At 39.2% G+C, this 20,632-nt stretch overlaps 1 protein-coding gene across 5 annotated transcripts in view; it reads left to right on the top strand.

Moving 5' to 3' along the window:
- Grm8 (glutamate receptor, metabotropic 8) overlaps nucleotides 1-20,632 on the top strand; it is a 759,406-nt gene that overhangs the window by 10,117 nt on the left and 728,657 nt on the right. For all 5 annotated transcript variants that reach the window (XM_005402350.1, XM_005402351.1, XM_005402349.1 and 2 more), the window contains exon 2: nucleotides 31-849. In XM_005402350.1, coding sequence (XP_005402407.1) covers nucleotides 340-849 — 510 coding nt within the window. In that variant the 5' untranslated portion in view covers nucleotides 31-339. The remainder of the gene's footprint in view (nucleotides 1-30; nucleotides 850-20,632) is intronic.

Here is a 20,632-nt window from a genome sequence, read left to right as displayed (position 1 = left end):
CCCCCCCTTTTTCCCCCTCCCTTACCTCAGGAATAATTCTGCTACAGGGCTGACTTCAAGGACATAAACTGTTGACCTCATCCCAACATCAGAACCTCAGATATTCTAATTTTTGAATCATTCCAGGCAAGTTGACTTTTCGTGGGAATAAAATTGAACCTTAAAGGTCTGATGGAAATTCACTGTGACGATCAAATCGAGAAAATTTACTGAAACCCTTAGGAGCCTTTCCCTCGTGGGCCCTGATGGTAGCCTCCAGAAGGCGCAGCCTCAGGTGGTGCCACTTCTGCGTCAGCGATAAACTCTGGGTCCTGGAGTGCAGCACCGCCCGCGGAGAAAATGGTATGCGAGGGAAAGCGATCAGCCTCCTGCCCTTGTTTCTTCCTCCTGACCGCCAAGTTCTACTGGATCCTCACAATGATGCAAAGAACTCACAGCCAGGAGTATGCCCACTCCATACGGGTGGATGGAGACATCATTCTGGGGGGTCTCTTCCCTGTCCATGCAAAGGGAGAAAGAGGAGTGCCTTGTGGGGAGCTGAAGAAGGAGAAGGGCATCCACAGACTCGAGGCCATGCTTTATGCAATCGACCAGATTAACAAGGACCCGGATCTCCTCTCCAATATCACCCTGGGTGTTCGGATCCTTGACACATGCTCTAGGGACACCTACGCTTTGGAGCAGTCTCTGACCTTTGTGCAGGCATTAATAGAGAAAGACGCTTCAGACGTGAAGTGCGCTAATGGAGATCCACCCATTTTCACCAAGCCCGACAAGATTTCTGGTGTCATAGGTGCTGCAGCAAGTTCCGTGTCCATCATGGTCGCTAACATTTTAAGACTTTTTAAGGTAGGTAAAGGCACTGTTTCTGATCATTGTGAAAGAAAATCAATTCTTGTGACTCCAAGTACAGGTTTAAAGAAGGAAGTGAAGCTGAAGATAATGGTAGTGCTTTTGTGTATCACCAGCTTCCTTAAAAGGGGAGTCTGTGTCTGGGTTTCTACATTTGTTGCTGTTGCTTCCTTATTTACAATTAATTGGGTTAATTGTGAATCTTTTTTCCCCAAAAGCAAGGTGGCAAGATCTGTGACATATTGGGTCCTTGGGATATATTGGTTATCTTGTGACATATTGGTTATCTTGGGATAACCTCCTTACGGAGACTCATTTTGAATCAAAATAAGCATTTTTAGAGAATAGTGAACACTTAGCATGTTTATCATCCACAACATTTCCTTGGTATTTGAGGTACACATGAGATAATTTACTTGGAAAACTTCTTTAAGGTGGGGTGCTCCGTTATGACAAAAGTTCCTGTGTGAAGAAATAGCATTTATGACTAATGTGTAGATGGGAATGACACTCTGGATGATAAGGTGGCCGTAAAATTGTCAGGCTTATTTTAACTGCAATAGAACATAACGTCATTCATTCAGACTGCTCTGATACAGACTTGGAAAAGTTATATGGGATTCTTATAGATTTAATAGTTCAAATTTAGCTAGATAAATCAAGATACTTTGATTTAGGTTTGATGATTTAGTACCTGTACACTGAATTCATATATTGAATAAAATTGGCAATATGAAATTAAAAATGCTTTGAAAAGTAAGAAGTGATATAAAATAAAGTTATTGTACCTCACCATTTTCATTAACTTTCTCATCTTATTTATTATTACCCATTATGTAGTCTTTTGTAATAGACATAATTTTTTAAATTGAAAATACTTTCCACTCTGATTTCTTACTCAGTGGGACTTGACTTTTCCAATTTAACCTGAATTAATGAGGCTTCTTTTTAGATTATGAAAAACTATTCCTATGTCTATTAGATTTAAAGTTGGACAGATGACAGATATAGTGACAAAAATGAACAAAGTGATGGAAAACTTCACAGAAGAGATGAAAGGAATAGAATCAAAGGCTTCCTGGTTTGAAAGATATCTTGCAGGCCCATCTAGTTTGGTCGACAGCTCATGTGGGAACCCTCTCTGTATCACGCCTGAGAGGCTGCGCAGCCTCTGTATAAATTCCTTTAGTTTAGAGGGGAGAATGCTGAGAGGCAGCTTAATGACTATTTCAGACTGATGAAATTTCCTCCAGTGATGAGGCTGCTTAGCAGAAGCTCTGTGTATCTAAGAGGGACTGGGGAGGGATGAACAGGACCTAAGAAGCATGGCAGACATGTGAGTAGTACGTTAGGAAGATTATCTTGGCAACGGAGACACAAGATTAAAACAGTTAGCTTTCACTTTTAGGCACACTCTTCTCCCTGTTCAGAAATCTTCAAGGGAAACCAGGCAGTTGTCATTATTTCTGGTGGGCTAAACAGCTCCTTCCCAGGAGCGAAGATGCAGAACCAGGATATTCCACGGTCTTCCCGCCTCTAGGGATCTAGGGTTCCTCCCAGCAGTCCGTACTCTGTGCAGCACGGCACTTGCTGCTCTGGAGTTGTTGCAGCTCAGTTCTTTCCCACTTCTGATTTGATCTCCATCCTTACTTGCTCCAAACCATCTCTTTTTAGATAACTTGGTGAGTGTGGCTCAGAAACACCCACTTTTCTAGAAGAAAAATTATTCAAGAGGATCTTCTCCCTTCTAGGACCCTTCTCATATATGCAAATACTTTTTCCCATCAATTCCATAACAATTCCCATGATGCCTTTTTTCTTCCTGTAGTCTGCTGCCCAGTAAAATGTAAGCAAGGAATTGGGGCGTGGGGTGCAGGAGATAAGGTCCTTATCTGAGTTTTTGAAAGCTTCTTCACATTACTTTTTGCCACTGAATCAGCTTATCCTTCAGCTTGCAGTACTAATAATAATGAGAATATGATGCTAGCTTGTTGGGTGTATTTAATGAGAAAGTACAGGTAAAATATCTTTTGTTTCTTCAGGCTGCTAAAGAAACTTGAGGCCCTCTGAAGGCAGGAGGGGACATTTGGTTTTATACAGGCTGTGTCTGGCTTCTCTCTTCCCTGTTCTCCCCTCACCGACTGGCCAATTCTCTTACTCTCCTGGCTCATTCTGGAGGGACTCCATGTAACCAAGGAAGAGGATGGCTGTTGGGCAGAGTCTGTGGTCCAGATCAATTCCTGAGCTGCCTGCTAGCACACCAGGGACTGTGCCCCAGTGACCAGGCTATGGGTCACCATTAGCCAGGAGGGGGCGCTGGTGATGGCAGAAGGCATAACTAACCCTGAATACAGTGGTAGCGAGCATACCTTTAACTTGCTGAAAGTAAATGTATTTATTAACCAAGTTGCTGGATTTCAGAAGTTGATATTCGAAAGTCAGACATTGAGAGGGTATAGACGCTCAGCTCATCTTTCAGGTGAACCTGGGATCATATGAATGTGGATCAAATAATTGCAACTTATCATTGGGCTGCCTTCATTCACTTTGATGTTTTCTATATGACCCCTACCTAGCCCTTCACAGTGATTTTCATTATGATATAATGATGGATGCTCTTGGGACAGAAAACGGTCCACTTTATGTGTGGATGACGTCTGTTTATTCCCAGATGCTAGGACTGACAAGAATATTAGAGTAGTTACCAAATAAATGATTAACAAATTAGTGCATTGGGGACTGGGCTAGAACTCCAATCTGAAAAATATTAATCTTCTTTAAGTTGAATGCTGTGACTTAAATGAAAATAAATTTTAGTACAGTTTATGACACCTTCAAGATGGCATAAAATCCAAAGAATGTAAAAAGATGCATGGAAATCCATGTGTTGCCCCTCATTCCTAGATTAGAGGAACTAAAGAAGGTAGAACCTCTTGGTTTAAAAACAGAAGCAATTAACCTTGATCAGAGATGTAGAAACAAGGTCTTGATTGATGAATTTACTCTTTTGCTCAGCAATAAACATGAATTGGAATTACAAGAATGTGGCTGGGACCTTTTTAAAATTTTATAGAAAATGTTTGGGGCAAAAGTGGCAATAACCTCCAAATATTTCAGTTCTTTTTTTTTTTTTTTTCTTTTCTTGACAACCCTGGAAAAGCCCTTTCTCTACCTGCAGCATCTGCCTAAACTAAATTGAGAGGGAGACGCCATCTTCCAGGCATTCCAGGCTACCTCTGTCTTCAGCGTTGTCCCCTCTGTAGCTGTCCTGTTTATGTTCTAATCAGAACGTGATACAAGGGATCCATGCACTACCTGCCACCTCCCTGTCTGTCTGTGTTTAAGTCAGAGGAGGATTTTATCTGCCCAACTATCAAATGGAATGAACTGATTTGTTTTTGTAAAGGAGATTCTGGCCTTAGTTGTGGAGGCTCATTTAGCCCCTGCAAGGTCACTGCCTGGGGGAACTCAGGGGCTCTTGCTTGTCTGGTCCAGAGGGAGGTGGTATTGCCCGACATTTGTTTCTCTTCTTCTCAAAGCTCAGATGCAAATGAAAAAAACTGACCCTTTCAACTCAGAGAAGAGTCAGATGAGAGGCTGGAGCCAGATATACCAGGAGTAGGTGATACTGTGTGGCTTAGGCCCACGGGATCCCGAACACTCCACTGCACCAGTGATCCTTAATCGTGAAGTTGGCATAGGCTCATGCCCTTCTTCCCTCGCCCCAAGTGGTGTGTGTTGAATTATCAAGACTGCCTAAAAGGTTTCCCAAATGGCAGGACCTGGTGCTTGAATACTGCCTCCCAACCCCTCTCAGAACTATTTTTTACTGAGAGGAGATGGATGTCTGCTATCTCTCAGGTACTTTGGGAATGAAACTGGTGTGAGAGAAACAGAACAAGACTTTAATGATAGGAACTTTGCAGAGAAGCGCTATTGTGTCTTAGTATGTATAAGTGTATATAAGCACATCTATGTCATGTGTGGGCTGGCATGGGACACAGTGGTCACCTAGGTCACTGTTTAACCCCTTGAGAGATTTAATGGCTTTAGATAACAGTAGTACCAATTAAAGTAATGTGGCATATAACTGCAGAATAGCGAATTCCAGACAGTTTCATCCCATACAAAAGTATAAATAACATCTTAGGGCTTGTCATATTGTGGAAAACCGGATGAAAATGGGTGCCCACCTCTCAGGAACTATGTAGTTTGATTTTTTTTTTAAATTAAGGATCTTTTGGAAATATTGACTGGGAAGCCTATAAATTAAGTTTATATATGCTTTATGAAGGCTTTCCCATCTCTAGAACATTTCTAGCCTTCTCCCTTAAATTAGAGCAAATTTATTTCTCAAAACACTAATAATATGTCTCTCATGGAGCAAAGATTGAATATTCTAAGTTAAAAATAGCACATTAATGTTGGAGGTAACTCACATTAATGTCTACAAAGATGCTTTGAGTTATAAGAGGACAGTGTCAGATACAATTTTTCTCTCTTCTGCTTTTCTTACTTGACCTGGATTATTAATTTTCTATCACTGACAGATAGGACTTAGGTAGCCTATAGTGTATCCTTCCAAAGCAATCAAAGGAGACTTGTCAATAGAAATCCATTTGTGGGTGGGCTAGGTAATTTCTCCCCGTGTGGAACTGTGCTGGTTATAAATGGCTAAAATTGATCTTCATGTTAAGTAAATGAAATACAGAGAAGTATCTTGTTTCCCTGGAAGTTTTTGCCTACTCTGCTGTGTTTACAAAGATATATCTTCTTCCAAAAGACTCTACCAATTGTAGCAACAACTAAAAGCAAGTGTTTTGATAATTATTTATTGCACACAATGGATTTTATGAACTGTAAACTATGAGAAGGTAAATTTGCCATATCCAGGCTCATCTAGGTAGATGGATGAATAAAAAAGCACCATCAGTGAGTTCAGCAGGAAGTAATGTGTCATATAAATCTTATTGAATAGCAGATAGATAACAGAATATTGACAGGTAGATTCCTTCAGTCAATCCTGTGGTACTGTAGCAAGCTCCAGTTTGACTATGAAAAGAGCTTTCTCACCTTAGATGGGAGATACTGGTACTCCGTGTTACAGGTTCCAAAGCAATAACATTAACTGAGAATGAGCATTTGAGTTCATAGCCAGAGAGAGATGTGGAAAATGCAGGCTTGGGAACATCTACCCCCTTTTAAAAACTGTTTAATGACTACATTTCTCCCAGGGTGAAGGTCCGTCTCTACTTCTTGAGGTCTTTTCTCATATTCTTTGATTGGATTTTCTTTGTTATATAAAGTGATGACACGGTCTGTATTTTTTTTTCTTAGTCTCTATCCCATACTATTGTAGTTATTTATCTACTATGTCCTCCATTAGACCAAGAGCCTCATGTGGGTAGGATCCATGTGCACCTTTGTTAATCTAACCCTAGAGTGTATCTTGGACTTCTTGGGAACCTTAGACATGTTGTTTTGAATGAAAGAATGAACCAGCAATATCTCTACTCGACTCTCTTATCCCAGTCCTAAATATTGGAGAAAATATTTGAGCAGATAGGACAGAAATAGATTGTTTCTGTTACTTTTACACCCTTTTAGAAAAAGAAACAGAAGGAGGAAGAAGGGGGTTGAGAAGGAAACATGGTGTATTTTGGGAGCTCCCATTTTCATGTGCTTCCTCGTTTTTCTCTAAATAGATTTTTTTAAATTAAAAATTGAATGAGTAAAATACATGAATGCATTCTCCTTTTGAAAGGTGTTAGCAACAGATAAATTGAAGTGTAAAATGGAACAACTCCACTGCCCACTACATCTACAGTACCTATTAATAAAATTACACATGCACATGTGATTTTATTAATAGATATGTATCTTATGACTTTCTTTTCTGGTTAAAATGTGATATATCTGGGGGAGATTTCTGTGTTGGCTAACATAGGTCTGTCTCAGTAATTCTCAACTCTGGCTACATGTTAACACTACCTAAATAGCTTTTAGAAAATATGGATATTCAAACCCTCTCCAAGATCAATGAAACTGGGGTGGACTTCAGCCTTGGTAAGGTTTTGAAAAATTACAGGTGATTTTGATATTTGTTCAGGACTAAGAAGTACAAGAAATTATTTCTTTATTTTAATGGATGCTTGGTTTTTAATTACATGGGTGGACCATAGTTTACTCTGCAAGTCCTTGATAGGAAAGTAATAAAATATTACTTCCTTTTGATTTCTTAAGATTGTTTATCATTTGAAAAACGTTTGTAACAATACCAGAGCCGCATCCAAGTACTGTTAGCTTTAGAGTGAATTTTGGTATCACAGAGCCCTTTCTTGGGCCAACAAAGGGAGTACATTAATGAATAACTAAACCTGTCTTGCCATGAGGCGGGCATACACCACACAGAAGCACATCACAGGCCCTGCTCTTCGTATCCTGCACTGTCTTCGCATCAGTGGCATGGTCACCTGCTCAGAATGTGAAAGGAGCTGGTGGACTAGATTTGAAACTTGGTGAATTTAAATCTTCCTTCCTTTCCTTTCCTGTAGTTCCAAATGGTCTGAAATACCATGGTGAATACTAACGGTATCTTAAGAGCTTGTTTCGTAATTAATTTCATGTGCTTCCTTGTTTTTGTATGCGTTCACATTTTCTCTAAATAGATTTTTTAAATTAAAAATTGAATAAGTAAAATACATAAATGCATTTTAGCTTTTGGGCATTTTCAACAATCATGTTGTTTTAAAAGTAATGTGAAGACTTTCCAAGAAAGTGGCTTGTGATTGGATACTGTATAGTTTTTGTTTAAGAAGTTGTCTGGACTAATTTGAAGACAACAAGATGAAATATAACAACCGTTGGTGAATTCCTACCATCTTGTCTAGTGAAACTCTGTATTAAATTTTTTGTTTGTTTGTTTGTTTTTATTTTTTATTCTCTTGAATGGTTTGATCAATCTTGCATTCTTACCTGTGGTAATCTGAACAACTTCACTGAAGATAACAATATGTAGTATAACAACCACTGTTAATTCCTATCATTTTGTTCCGAAACCCTGTATCATTTTTATTGTTTTTGCTTTGTTTTGTTTTTGTCTATGTTGTAGGTATTTTGCTGTTGTTCTTTTTTTATTCTCTTTAAAATAAAAATTAAAAAAATGAAAATCTGTCTAAAACAAGTCAGGATAGATGTCAATAAATAAATAAATCTACATAAAGTACGGTGCTCTTTCCATTCCTTTACCTTAAAGATCATGATTTTCAAATTTTTATAGACTGTATTTTTAGAATGATTTTTATGTATATAAGAAAACTCAAGATTATAGTAAATTTTATTTGGTTTCAACCAATGCTTATACCTTCCTGGAAGAGAAAATCTGAAGGCTGTCTTGTGGCCTCAGTTCAGTTGCTCTCAGACTTAGCATGCATCAGAATCAATTGGAGGGCTTGTTGCAAGCAGACTGCTGAGCTACCTTGAGAGTTTCTGATTCAGTAGGTTTAGGGTGGAGTCTGAGCACTGGCATTTTGTTACCAGGTGATGCTGATGCTGCTGTTTTGGCAGACCACGCTTTGAGAGCCACTGCCCCATACAAATTGCTTGCTGGCTGACTTAGCAAGTCAAAGGACACAAAACAAAAAACGAGATTTAACAATGTTCTATCTGACAGCAGCCTTTTTTCTTTTGACTCATACCTGGTTAGGCTTCTGTTCATGCTGGTCCTAATCACAGCAGCTGCTCTATGGATCTATTTTTAATTGTGTGCTCCTTGGAAGTTGTGTTCTTTATTAAATAATGCACAGCTCAGGAGTCATGACCAGTGTAACAGCCACTTGAACATGACTCCTAAAACAGGGTCACCCAAATTACCACTTTTACTCATTTTTTACTACTAAGATAGTATGGCAAACTGATTTAAGGTACTTAGACTGTAAGACACATATTAACTGGGAATTGAGAACAGTAAGAGATGAAAGAGGCTATGATTTGTCTCAGCTCCTAGCAATTTGTCTTCAGAAAGTACGACAGCTGCCTCCTGATTTCCATTATACAATGAGATTGCAAATAACATTCCATGGCAGCCTTAATCAATAGCGGGGTCACAAGAGGTGCAGATGGGGCCTATTTACCCATTTAATTGATACAACACATTTTGTGGCAAAAGGCAGAGACATCTCCTTTAGCTGTCACTGGAGACTTTTCCTATCCTTAAGCATTCTTAAAATATAAAAATGTACATGCATTGCATATTATCTTCAGCGAAGTTGCTCAGATGACCGGGTGTAAGAATGCAAGATTGAGCAAGCCATTAAAGGGAATAAAAAGTAATAAGAAAAAAATAGAAAATTCTTATTATTTTGTTTTGAAACCATGTATCATTTTTTCTGTTTTTGTGTTGTTTTATTTCTGTCTGTGTTGTTGTTATTTTGTTATTGTTCTTTTATTCTCTTTAAAATAAAAAAGTACTTGCAATTTTATATATTTTAAATCCATAACAAACACCAAGCTGGCAAGCTGAAGGGATGTAGGCATCGTATTACCCACAGACACCTTTACCTGTTTCTAAATGAGGCCAGTTTTGCTTCATCAGACCCAGCAAACCAACAGGTACATGTTCTCCATGTTAGCCATGAGAACACCTCCAAGGTTCTTCCAGACTCCCTCTGAGTGGAAGGAGCCTGATTTTCCTGGTATAATACCAGAACTTTTGGTTTGTTCCAGCATCAGAGAAGTCATGGATCTGTCCCTTATTATTCCCCACAGTGCTGCCAAGGGTCCCCTGGACATGTGCATGGTATTCTGCTCTTGTGCTGGCATATTACCCATGCTTCCCTTCACATGGATCGAGAGTAAACTCTAGTTTTGACTAGGACTTGTACTATTTCCTACACTTTAAATCTGAGTATCTACATTATGGCAATTCTATTTATTAGAGTTCTCTGAATCTTTGTGCTTAAATTGTTTGTAGAAAATATGCAACATTCTACTTACACAGATTTGTTAGATACTGTGGCTTGTAGATATCTGTTGTCATCAGACATTGTCTATTCATTACATATTATTGTGATTACTTATCTAGGGGTGCTGATACTCTTTAGACTAAAATAAATGCTTATGAATTATAGGAACTAAGTCAAGCTCTATAATCAGATTTGCTGGGTTCAAATTCTGACATGATGTTTATTAATTGTGTGGCCTTAAGTAAGGTAGTTAATATCTATGAACCTAGATTCCTCATCTGTAAAAAATAATAATATTTCCTCCTTCATAATGTTTTTTTATTTTTAATTTTTTTTTGGTTTTTCTCCAGTACCGGGAATCGAACTCATGACCTTGCACTTGCCAGGCAGATGCTTTGCCCCTGAGCTAAGTCCCCAGCCCCTATTCATAATGTTTTTAATGAAGACTGACAAATAAAATGCATAGTTTTAAGCAAATACCTGGCACATAGTAAGTACCATAGTTGTTTGTTGCAATGATGCTGCTGAAGAAGATATTTATATCTATTCATTTTGGGTTGTATCTTTCTTCCCATTTCTCAACTGTTCATAGTGAGTTATACTGTTTTGTGGATAAATGGTAAACTGCCACTAGAGGTGTAGTCACTGGTCAAAAACTAGAACATAGTGATAGGTCCAAATGGGGTCTAGGATAGGGCAAGCCTATTTTTCTTGAATGTCAAACTTGAGAATGGGACCTCATAGCTCTGTGTTCTAGCCAGGTGAACTAAGAAAACAGTGTATTGTTATCCTTCCCAAGTCCATGCTTTGGTGTTAAGAGTTAGCTTTATTTAAAAAACAACAAACCAAGGAAAAGATTGAGTAACTCAAGAATAAGTGATACTAAACTTTAATGTTGCTTCTGCATCCAAAGAGAAACAAAGACAACAACACTACCACCACCAATTCTCGCCTACCTAGACTTTCCCCAGGGCCTGAGGCTTGACAGTGAATTGTGGTAGACGGTGGGCAGCTGACTAAACCCAGGAGTGGATGGTGGGCAGCCTTTTAAAGCTGTTTTGGGTTGAAATTCCTTTTTTGGCCTTAGCATTTGATGCAATGACCTATAGACAGAATCAACAGGTTCCCTGTGGGCACAGATCATTACCCTTTGTTCAGGAGAGAGTACTTTTGTCTCCCAGGAATGGTCTATGTAACACTAACTCCTGATACGTACGTCATAAATGAAAGCACTAAAATAATTGAGAAGTAGTTGCTCTAGAAGTCATATTCCTTTTAGGACTCAGAGAAACAGTAAAACTAAGTACGTTAAATTTTGATTTATTCTACAAACTATCCTGCTCTATCCTTTTGAAATATGAATAGTTAAGTCAAACATATTACATTTTGATTTTAATTAAATATGGATAATTTACTCAAATGTAAAATGACTTTATAGGGAAAGAGAAATTCTGTTCACACAATGCAGATTTAGAGGGTCTAGGTAGGAAGGACCTATGAGAGAGAATCTTCTGATAGGAGTTGTGAGATAATGCTGACTAGTACTTGGTATAGCTCTATAAATTCCATAAGTACAGTATGAACGTTCTTTTCCATCTAGAGAAGTGGAGTAGAGTGAAGAGAAGCTAGCATTTTACCTACTTATTCTTTTAAAACTAATGGGTGAAGTAGATAAATAGGTAATATTCAATCAACTCATGCACAGGTATTTATTCAGTATCCCATAGGAATATGTGCCATGATTAACACCATAGCAGAGTATGAAAGAACTAACTAGGACATCATAAGCTGTTATGTTCCTTAAGATTTAGTTAAGGAGCAATCACTAACACATAAACTATCCATGAACAATATGAAATGGTGTACATAATAAGAGCCACATCACTGGGTAACTTGAAGGCTGACTGCATCTTAGGAAGCTGCAGTTATCAGACAAGATGTTTTAGACACTAAGCCTGCTGTAACAAATACCATAGACAGGCTGGCTTAAACAACAAACACTTACTTCTTATAGTTCTGAGGCTGGAAGTCCAAGATCAGAATATAGTATGATGGAGTTCTTGCTGAAGGCCTTCTTCCTGGCTTACAGGTGGTCATCTCAATGTCACACTGTAGCTTTCCTTATCTTTTCTTATAAAGGCATCAGCCCATTCATAAGGGCTTCACCTGCTCCCGAAGGCCCACCTCTTATTATCATTACATTGAGGTTTAGGATTCTAACCTACAAATTTTGGAAGAGACACTATATTTCCATAGTACAGATCCTTGTGTAGTGATGAGGGATGGGTCTTGCTGTAGGGAGGTGGGTAGGAATGTGTAAACCTAGAGGACAGAGAGGAGAAAGGATCATGGGAGCCTGGGAATCTCAGGAACTTTTAGCCTGAGGCCAGCCCACACACAGCCATCAAGGGGTGAAAGGAAGTGGAAATTTTTTCTCTCCTCATGGCCTCTCTCTGTTATGACAAAACTTCAAAGGATGTTTTAAAGAATCTAAGATGATTCAGAGTAAGCCTGGAGGGCTCTGTTTCTAGTTCTCACTGAACACAAAACTGGGGGCCTCAGTTAAAATCCGAGGCAGTGTGTGTGGAGCATCCAGAGAGAGAGTGCTGTGCCTTTGCAATCAGGGGTGCAGGAACAGATGAACATGTAAATTGCTGTGGGATTTAAGGAAGGATCCCAGGAGCACCTGCCCTCACTCTTTGGAAATCTATGCAATTTAAGATAAAAATTTGCTTTCTTTCATTTGCCACGTGGATATCTTGACTGTTTATACTGTTTTCATTAAATATAGATGCACAATTAATTGCTGAAAAAAATTGAATGCATTATCAGTGAATCGATTTTATTTGTCTCCTTCCCATGAGGAAAGACAGTCCTGGAGCGCTCACTCTTCCTTCTGTCTTTCTGACCCATCTGCCCTCTCTGTTTCATGGGGAGATCATAGATTTTGGTAAGGTACACATTGGAGAATTGGCAACGTTCTAATTGGAAAGGGCTTTGAGTGATTTGGAAATAGTTCTGTATTGAAAATGATATAAATGGTCTCCCTCCCTCCCTCCCTTCCTTTTCTCCTTGTCCTCCTCTCTTTCTGCATTACTGGGGATTAAATGCAAGGCCTTCCGCTGAGCTATTCCCAGCCCCTATTTAATTTTTGATTTTGGGACAGGGTCTCACTAAATTGCCCAGGCCAGGCTTAAACTTGCAATTATCTTGCCTTAGTCTCCTGACTGCTGGAATCACAGGTCACAAATGATTATGGTTCTTTTTTTGTGCGTGTCTTTTTGAGACAGGGTCTCACTATGCAGTTCAGGCTGGCCTTGAGGTCACTCTGTAGCCCAGGCTAGTCTCGAACTCACAATGATCCTCCTGCTTCAGCCTCCTGAGTGCTGGGATTACAGGCCTGTGCCACCACGCCCAGCCATGATTATGTTCTTAATGCTGCAGTGCTTTAAATTGTGGTTTCTACTCTCCTAGTCCCACCTGCGGCAATGGGAGCACAATGGGCAAAGTTCAGTTGTCTTCGAAACCATGGGGCTGCAATATTAAATCTTCAGATTTTTTTCCCTCTGCCCGAGGAAAGCCAGTACTGGAAATTCCAGTTTTTCTCTTTCTTAGTTGGATTCTTTTATTTCATTTATATTCATGCCGCTCAAGCATCTGCGAGTTTGGCTGGTATATAAATTAATATTTACAGGTAGAACCTTGCTGAAAATAAACTAGATTAAGTGGAGAATATTTTTCCCAAAGCTTCTTTCTCTAACAAAAATGAAAAAGCCCAGCATCACTCCTTTACTGAATGCCCCATCTGTCAGCTCAGTGCTGATCTGAGGCCTCACCTTCTTGGAAGTGTTTGAAGCCCAGGGTCTTCACATGAAGCAGGGTGGGGCTTGCACATGTTAGAAGGCACAGGAGTTTAAGATTTAGGCTTATATTTACTTTAAAACATTTCTCTGAATTACAGACAACTAAAATGAAAACCTGTATTTTGAGACCATAATTGCAATTAAATCTGAGCCTTCACGGAGCAGTATTGACTGTACCACACAATAATTTTTAAAAAAGATATTAAGTCAGGGATCTAAAATACTGTAATGGTGCAGGAGTGATGAATAAGTATTATTTTAACACCTTATCTTTTTAAACAATTTTATGATGTTTAAACTAGTAACATGAATATTTCATCCCAGTAAAGTAGTACATATTTAGATTTTGGAGTAAAACAAATATAAAAACTCCAAGTAATGTTTATCATACTTACATGATAAGAAATACCCCTAAAGAATCTATGACCATATACAAAATGGTTCTCATGAAGGAAAAGAATACATAGTTAGCATTGCACTTTGTTTTAAACAACTCAGAATAAGTTCAGTAGGTTTTTTTTGTTTTTGGTTTGTTTTAAATGAGGTATACTGTGCCTACTATGTTCATAGATATTTGGTTATTTTAAAGACATTTTAGAAAGCTTGGCACAAAATAATTTTTTTAAATAAAAATTGTTTTCCTAATGTCCATGTGTTTGGAATCATGGAATCTTAAGAGCTGGAAGGATTTTTTGAGGTCTTCCTCAGTAGCTGTCCATCCAAAGCAAAATCTATTAAGTTGCTTGGTAGGGAATAATAGGTAGGTGGGATCCTTTGTTCCTTGAGTTAAACATCTCTCTCCACCCAGCCCCTGTCTTCTGAGGATTCCTCTTGTTCCCTAGCCTTGATATTTCCAGGTGAAGCTCTCCTGTTTCTTCATACCCTTCTCACAGTAATAGCACAAGAGCTAATGTTTATTGACAGCTTCCTATATGCCGGGCAGTGTGCTAAATGCTTAACATGCCGTTCTTATTTGATTCTCATCATGATTGTCAGATAAGTGTGGCTTTCATGTGAGAAAATGAGGCTCCTTTAAGGTTACCCAGAAAATAAGTGGCTACCTCATGTTTAAGTGTAGGTCTGTGCTTTCAACCACTGCTTTTCAGATGGTAGTTTTCAGATTTTGTATGGATTTCCTTTTTTTGAGCACACTGCTGTGTTACTTTAACCCTATTCTGAGTTAAATTCATGTTTTCTTGCCATTTTAAAGGAAAGCCTTTGTGGAGGAAAGCTGAGTCCTCCATACAGAAGACTTCAGCTGTGTTAGTTTCAAACATGAATACACAGTGTGTAGGTGGCCAGAATGGCAGATAGGGCTGTTCAATACATCCGTGGTGGGTAGTGACCTCAGTACAAGAATGGGCCAGACTGCCCATGACCCATGTATCTTCCTTGTCATTGGAATGGCCAGGAAGCTCCCAGGAAATGTCAGGAAGCTTATAGGTATTCTTTTAGCAGCAATGATAGGAGCTTCCTATTGTTGCAGATGTTTTCTGAGGAGGATATTGGCGGGAAGAATTCGTATTATTACAGGTGGTCAGAGAAGCTTACGTATTCGGAAGTTTTCCATGGAGGGACTGAAATATCCAAGATTCCTTTTTGTGTTGTTTTTTAAAATTGATGACAGGATGTGGTGAAACTACTTGGACCTCAGGAAAACACTAAAAACATCAAAATAAATACGTGTGTTTTGTGCCTACTTGTTTCCCAAACCAAAATATGACCTGCGACATCATTTCCTCAACAAATGGTATCAAGTTCTAGATCAAAGGAGAGATGCTAAAAGGAGCCCATTTATAGTGAAGTTCTTCTACACATGTCTTTTTTCTATTACAGTCTACTCTAGAATGGTTGGGTGCATTATATTGGGACCAGGGCTTATATATTATCAATGTCAGAAAAACAAATCATTTTCACATATGTGGGGACAGGGTGGAGCTCTAGCTCTCTTGCTTGTACCTTGGCAAAGGAAGAGGGCTGGGTTCTTTTTTGGGGTCGCCTAGGGAGCAGCCCCTCCCATGCATGCATTACCCCAGCCTGACCTCCTCCCACTGAGTTCCTTGCTCTCCCACTGTGGCCTCGGTTTTTCCTGTTAACCCATCTTGATCCTCCATTGCAAGGCTCCTTTTAGCTGTAATGTGTTTAGATTTTACCTTTACCTTGAGAACACTTTTGATCCTTTTAGAGTTCCTCTAGATTTTCCAATTAAGTAAAAACAGCCTTTTATACTTTTTGTTTCCATGGTAATAGATTCCAGGACTGGTCTAGAAAATCACTAGCTTCATGTGCCAGTGGAAAGTTGGAGCTTTATGGATTAAACCTCAACACCAACCCACCTGTATGAGGAGTGCAAGACTGATAAAAGCATTTTAGGACATTTTTTTAAAACTGTAATCAGTGGATTTTGAAAATTGAGTCCCACATTGCAGGCACATGGCTTGGGAGAATTAGCATGAAATATAGGGCTCACTAATCAACTGAAGGTAGAAAGAGTAAAATTAACTAGAAGCATTAATTTTAAATTTAGCAGCGTGTGAGAAGCCATGGAATCCCATTTCTGAGTTTTCCAGCACCTTCCTGAGTTTTCCCAAGTGCTAGTTCTGCTCTTGAGAAGTCGGACGTGGGAAGAGAGGCTTCCCAGAGCAATTTGCCTTTTGGTGACAGGAAGATTGTTTCCAAAAGTTCAGGGAAATCTCCCTGGTATTGTCTGTAAATTTATCTTTTAGGAATCTGGGGTACAGATCAGAACTCAATAGACAAAAATCTATTGAGGGAGTTGGTTAAACACAGGACAAACAAAAACCAAAGATTTTTCTGAGAAAAAAAGAACTTTTATAAAAAGCTGTATATCTCTGAGTACATGGAAGGAGAAGTAGTTAGACTTTTTTTGGTCAACACTGATTTTTGCCCTGCACAGCCCTGCAGAGTGGGAAGGTCAGAAATGAGAGAAATGGCAGAGAGAAGGCACAGAGCTGAGTTGGAAAGCAAGATCAGAGGCGTTTTCCATGTGGTTTGCACTTATTTGGAAGGAGATAGTGAATCAGAGGCCCTCTTTTTCTAACATAGATTTTAATATTTTAGGTTACCAGTGCCATTACTGGGTGTATTAAGATGCTTTTATGTTGACTTAATTAAAATGATACTTGAAGTAATGAATGGCACATAATATACCAATACTCTACCCAGGGTAATTTTGTTATTGGTGTTTTTTAAAGCATTAGAAATGATAAGCAACAGTAATAGAAAGTGTTCAGAAACGTTCCTCAAGAGATTAAAGTTGGGGGTCAAAATGCAGGGCCAGAACACTGTAGAAAACAGTTTAATATAAGAAAGACAAGGGAGGGCCCCCATAGGACTCCTAATAACCTCAATGAATGTAAACATTATATGCCTAAGCATGAACTAAGTTTAATAATATCAACAAAAATGAAAAGGGGGAATTTCAAGAGGAGGGAGGGATGGGAACAGAAGGGGATTAAAAAAAGAAACAAGCTGTAGTATGTATATGCACCCACGCCCCAAGGTGATTGTAAAATGCATGTACTAATAAAGAAAAATTGAAAAAACATTAAAGGGAGGTTCATTCATTTCAGTCCTCAGCATTTATTTCTTCCCAGTATTTCTAAGACCAAAAATACCTGTTGAAATAAGTCCTCCTATCTGACAGGGAGAGTTTACTAAGACTGACTGATCTCAAATTTAAGTCCTTTGAGCTTTTGGGGCACTCACTGCTTCTTTTGGTCCAAGCTACATCAGACCTTTATCAACACTCTCTGAGTACCATTTTCCTCAGCAGTACACATAGCACGCACAGTAGGCCTTTCAGCTTTTGTAGCCAGGATGTAAAAATACCATCCTTCCCCCAGGAGGGAACACTCATGAACTGCATGTTGCCAAGGCTCAGCCCCCAGCAAGCAGCCCTTTGGGTATGCTGAATGTGCAGCCTGTTGGTCTTCGAGAAGAGCCTTCCATGAGCACCAGCACTAACATCTTCCAGCTCACTGTGATGGCCTAGGCTCTTCCTCCCTTCTCCCAAGAAGGGAGCAGCATGGGTGCTGTGCTTGCTGTGGAAAGATTAGAATCTACTTAGCTCTAGCCCCTGGCATGATGCCCCCTTCGTTTCTCCTTTGTCCCTTTTCTGCTTTCCTGTGGGTTATTTGAACAGTTTGTAGAATTCCATTTTGATTTATCTATGATGTTTTAGAGTATATCCCTTTATGCAGCTTTTTATGTACATACATAATTTATCAGTCTACTGGTGTTGTCATTTTACCAGTTCCAGAGAGGTGCAGAAACTTACCTCCCTTTATTCTTCCATCTTGATAATATGATTGTCTTAGATATTTTCTCTGCACCTGTTGGAAATCATATTGGACAGTGTTATGATTTTTACTTTAATCTGCAGATAAACTTTAAAAACCTGAGAAGAGAAGCAAAGGCTATGTATTTCCCCATGCTTTTGCTTTCTGTTGTTCTTTCTGCCTTTTTGCTGGTCCAAGATTCTTTCTTTTACATTTTCTATTCTGTTTTGAGAATTTCTTCAGTCATTCTTTCAGGGTAGGTCTGCTAGTGACAAATTTTTAGGCTTCCTTCCCCTGAGAATGCCATCTCTAAAGAACATTTTCTCCAGATACAGATTTCTGATTGACAATTCCTTCAGCACTTGAAGAATGTTGCACCACTGCCTTTGAGCTTTTGTGATTTCTTTTGAGAAATTCTCTGTCATGCAAATTGTTTTTCCCTGTAGGTAATATATCATTGTTTTCTGGCTACTCTAAAGGTTTTTTCTTTCTTTGATGTGACTATGATATATCTTGTGAACTTCTTTGGGTCTAATTGTTTGGTGGTCTCTCAGATTCTTGATTCTATCTTTTGCCAACTTCAGAAAATTCTTCTTTTCAGTACCATCCCACTTTGAGGAATCGCCTGACCTAAATATCTAAATTGTAGATCTTTCATTGTAAGTTCCACTGGTCTCTGAGGCTGTAACACTCGTTCCCATTCATTGAGTTCTTTTTTAAATTCAGTTATAATATGCTTTAATTCCAAAATTTCTATTTTCATCTTCTGTCTCCAGTTTCTTTCCTGATTTTCCATCCCTCTGTAGTTTTCCTTTGTTTCAAGAGTGTTTACAGTTGCTCCTTGGACTGATGCCACTCTGGCCATGAGGGGGAGAGGTGTCTCCTTACTGCTTCCCATGGGACATCCACTGATATTATCGGGATGAGGTCTACACTGCTGAGAGGCAGTGGTGAAACCCTGACACTTCTCTACTCTTGGATACCAAGGGATCCTTAGCCCAGCATTTCCATCTGGCAGAGGTGGGAGTCTAGCCTCCTACCTCAACCCTCTCTGAAACCATTCTGTGGATACTGGGAACGTCGGCATACTCCAGAGTCCCAGTGGGCCTTTGCGTGGAAGGGCTTGTGATCACAACTTGTTTTTTTAGTATTTGGCTGGATGGAGTAGAGGAAGGTATTAGTCTGCTTTCCCTGTTGTTGCAACAGAATGCTGGGCACGTACAGTTTGAAGGAGATGTTTAATTTGGATCATGCTTTCTGGGGAGTAAGTCCGTGATTGGCTTGCTCCATGACAGGAACATTATGATGGAAGGGCATGGTGGAGTAATGTTGCTTAGTTCATGGCAACCAGGAAGCAGAGCAGGGTACATCAGAGATAAAGGGGAAATGGATTTGACATAGGCCCCAAAGATGTCCTTGTGTGATCTATGCAGATATACCCAGAGTACGCTTCACCAATTCCCCGAGTGGATTCCAAAGCCAATCAAGTTAACTCTCCACTCCAACTACCACATTGGTTTTTTATCTAAATGTTTTCTGTATAAAAGGGGCCAGTCTGTCCCTTTCCAGGTTCTGCAGATAACTAGAAGAGTTTTTTGTTTTGTTTTCTTTGTTTTTGGTCTGTGCCTATTAGCATTCCCAGCTTCCTATTTTTTTCCTAGGATTCATGTGGAGATATATAGTATGCAGGAAAAAATTAACTGTATGGAGAAAAAAGAACATCTCAGAACTCACCACCAAGTTGTTCCTTGGTTCCTGAGGTACTTAACCTGCTTAACTCCATTTCTCCACCGCTGAGAGTCTTCTTAAGGGTGTCTTGTATATAATGCCCACAGCTTTTAGCAGTACCTATGGGAAGAGTAGGAAAGAACATGTTTGCTGCATACTCCTGCCAATGCCCCTTTGGATTCTTAACTCTATACACACCTGATACCCTTTATATTGCTTTATTCTTTCAAGGTCAGAGCATGGTATGATTTCAGAATGTTGGCAGGAGGCTGTGCTTGGAACAGGAGTAGCTGTTACTAACGGCAAGTCTAGCACTGGAGAAACTGGAAGAACAGGTAGTGATTTGGCCCAGTCATGTGCTCTGTGATTAGAGACACCTGAGTTCCAGTCCTGTTTCTACCATGTGTTTGTTAATAACTTCAGGTAAATTATTTAACTTTTCCAATCCTTCTTTTCTCTAGCTGCATATGAAAACTAAGAGTTACATATGTCTGATGCCTGGCATATTAGGTATTGTAAAGGAATTACTACTCTTACAATGCTGGCTATAAAGTCCTCATATTTTGTCAATAATATGATCTCTAGGTGAGAAACTAGTTGTTGAACTCACATTTTAGGCTGCTGTATTATGCAAATAAGCCACCATTCAATAATAATCCTGACATGACATGCTATTAATCCCAAATTTTGCCTCTAGAGAAGAACATCAGTTAAGATAGAGTAAGAACAGTGATTCCTCTGGGGATATGGATAGAGTGATTTCAGAAGTGATGGGTGGCTTGCTGGGTGTGATGACCTTGTGCTTTATTTAAATGACTTGACACTGTAAGAAGCAAATTAGCAGACAGAATGGGGATGTTTCTCTGTTCCCTAGAAGAACTGTAAGAGTGAAAATTTTAGGGGATATTTTATTGCTAATGACAGT

Source organism: Chinchilla lanigera, unplaced genomic scaffold (genome assembly GCF_000276665.1).
Source record: "Chinchilla lanigera isolate Chin_1 unplaced genomic scaffold, ChiLan1.0 scaffold00078, whole genome shotgun sequence".
Lineage (NCBI taxonomy): Eukaryota > Metazoa > Chordata > Mammalia > Rodentia > Chinchillidae > Chinchilla > Chinchilla lanigera.
This window is presented reverse-complemented; position numbering and strand designations above follow the sequence as displayed.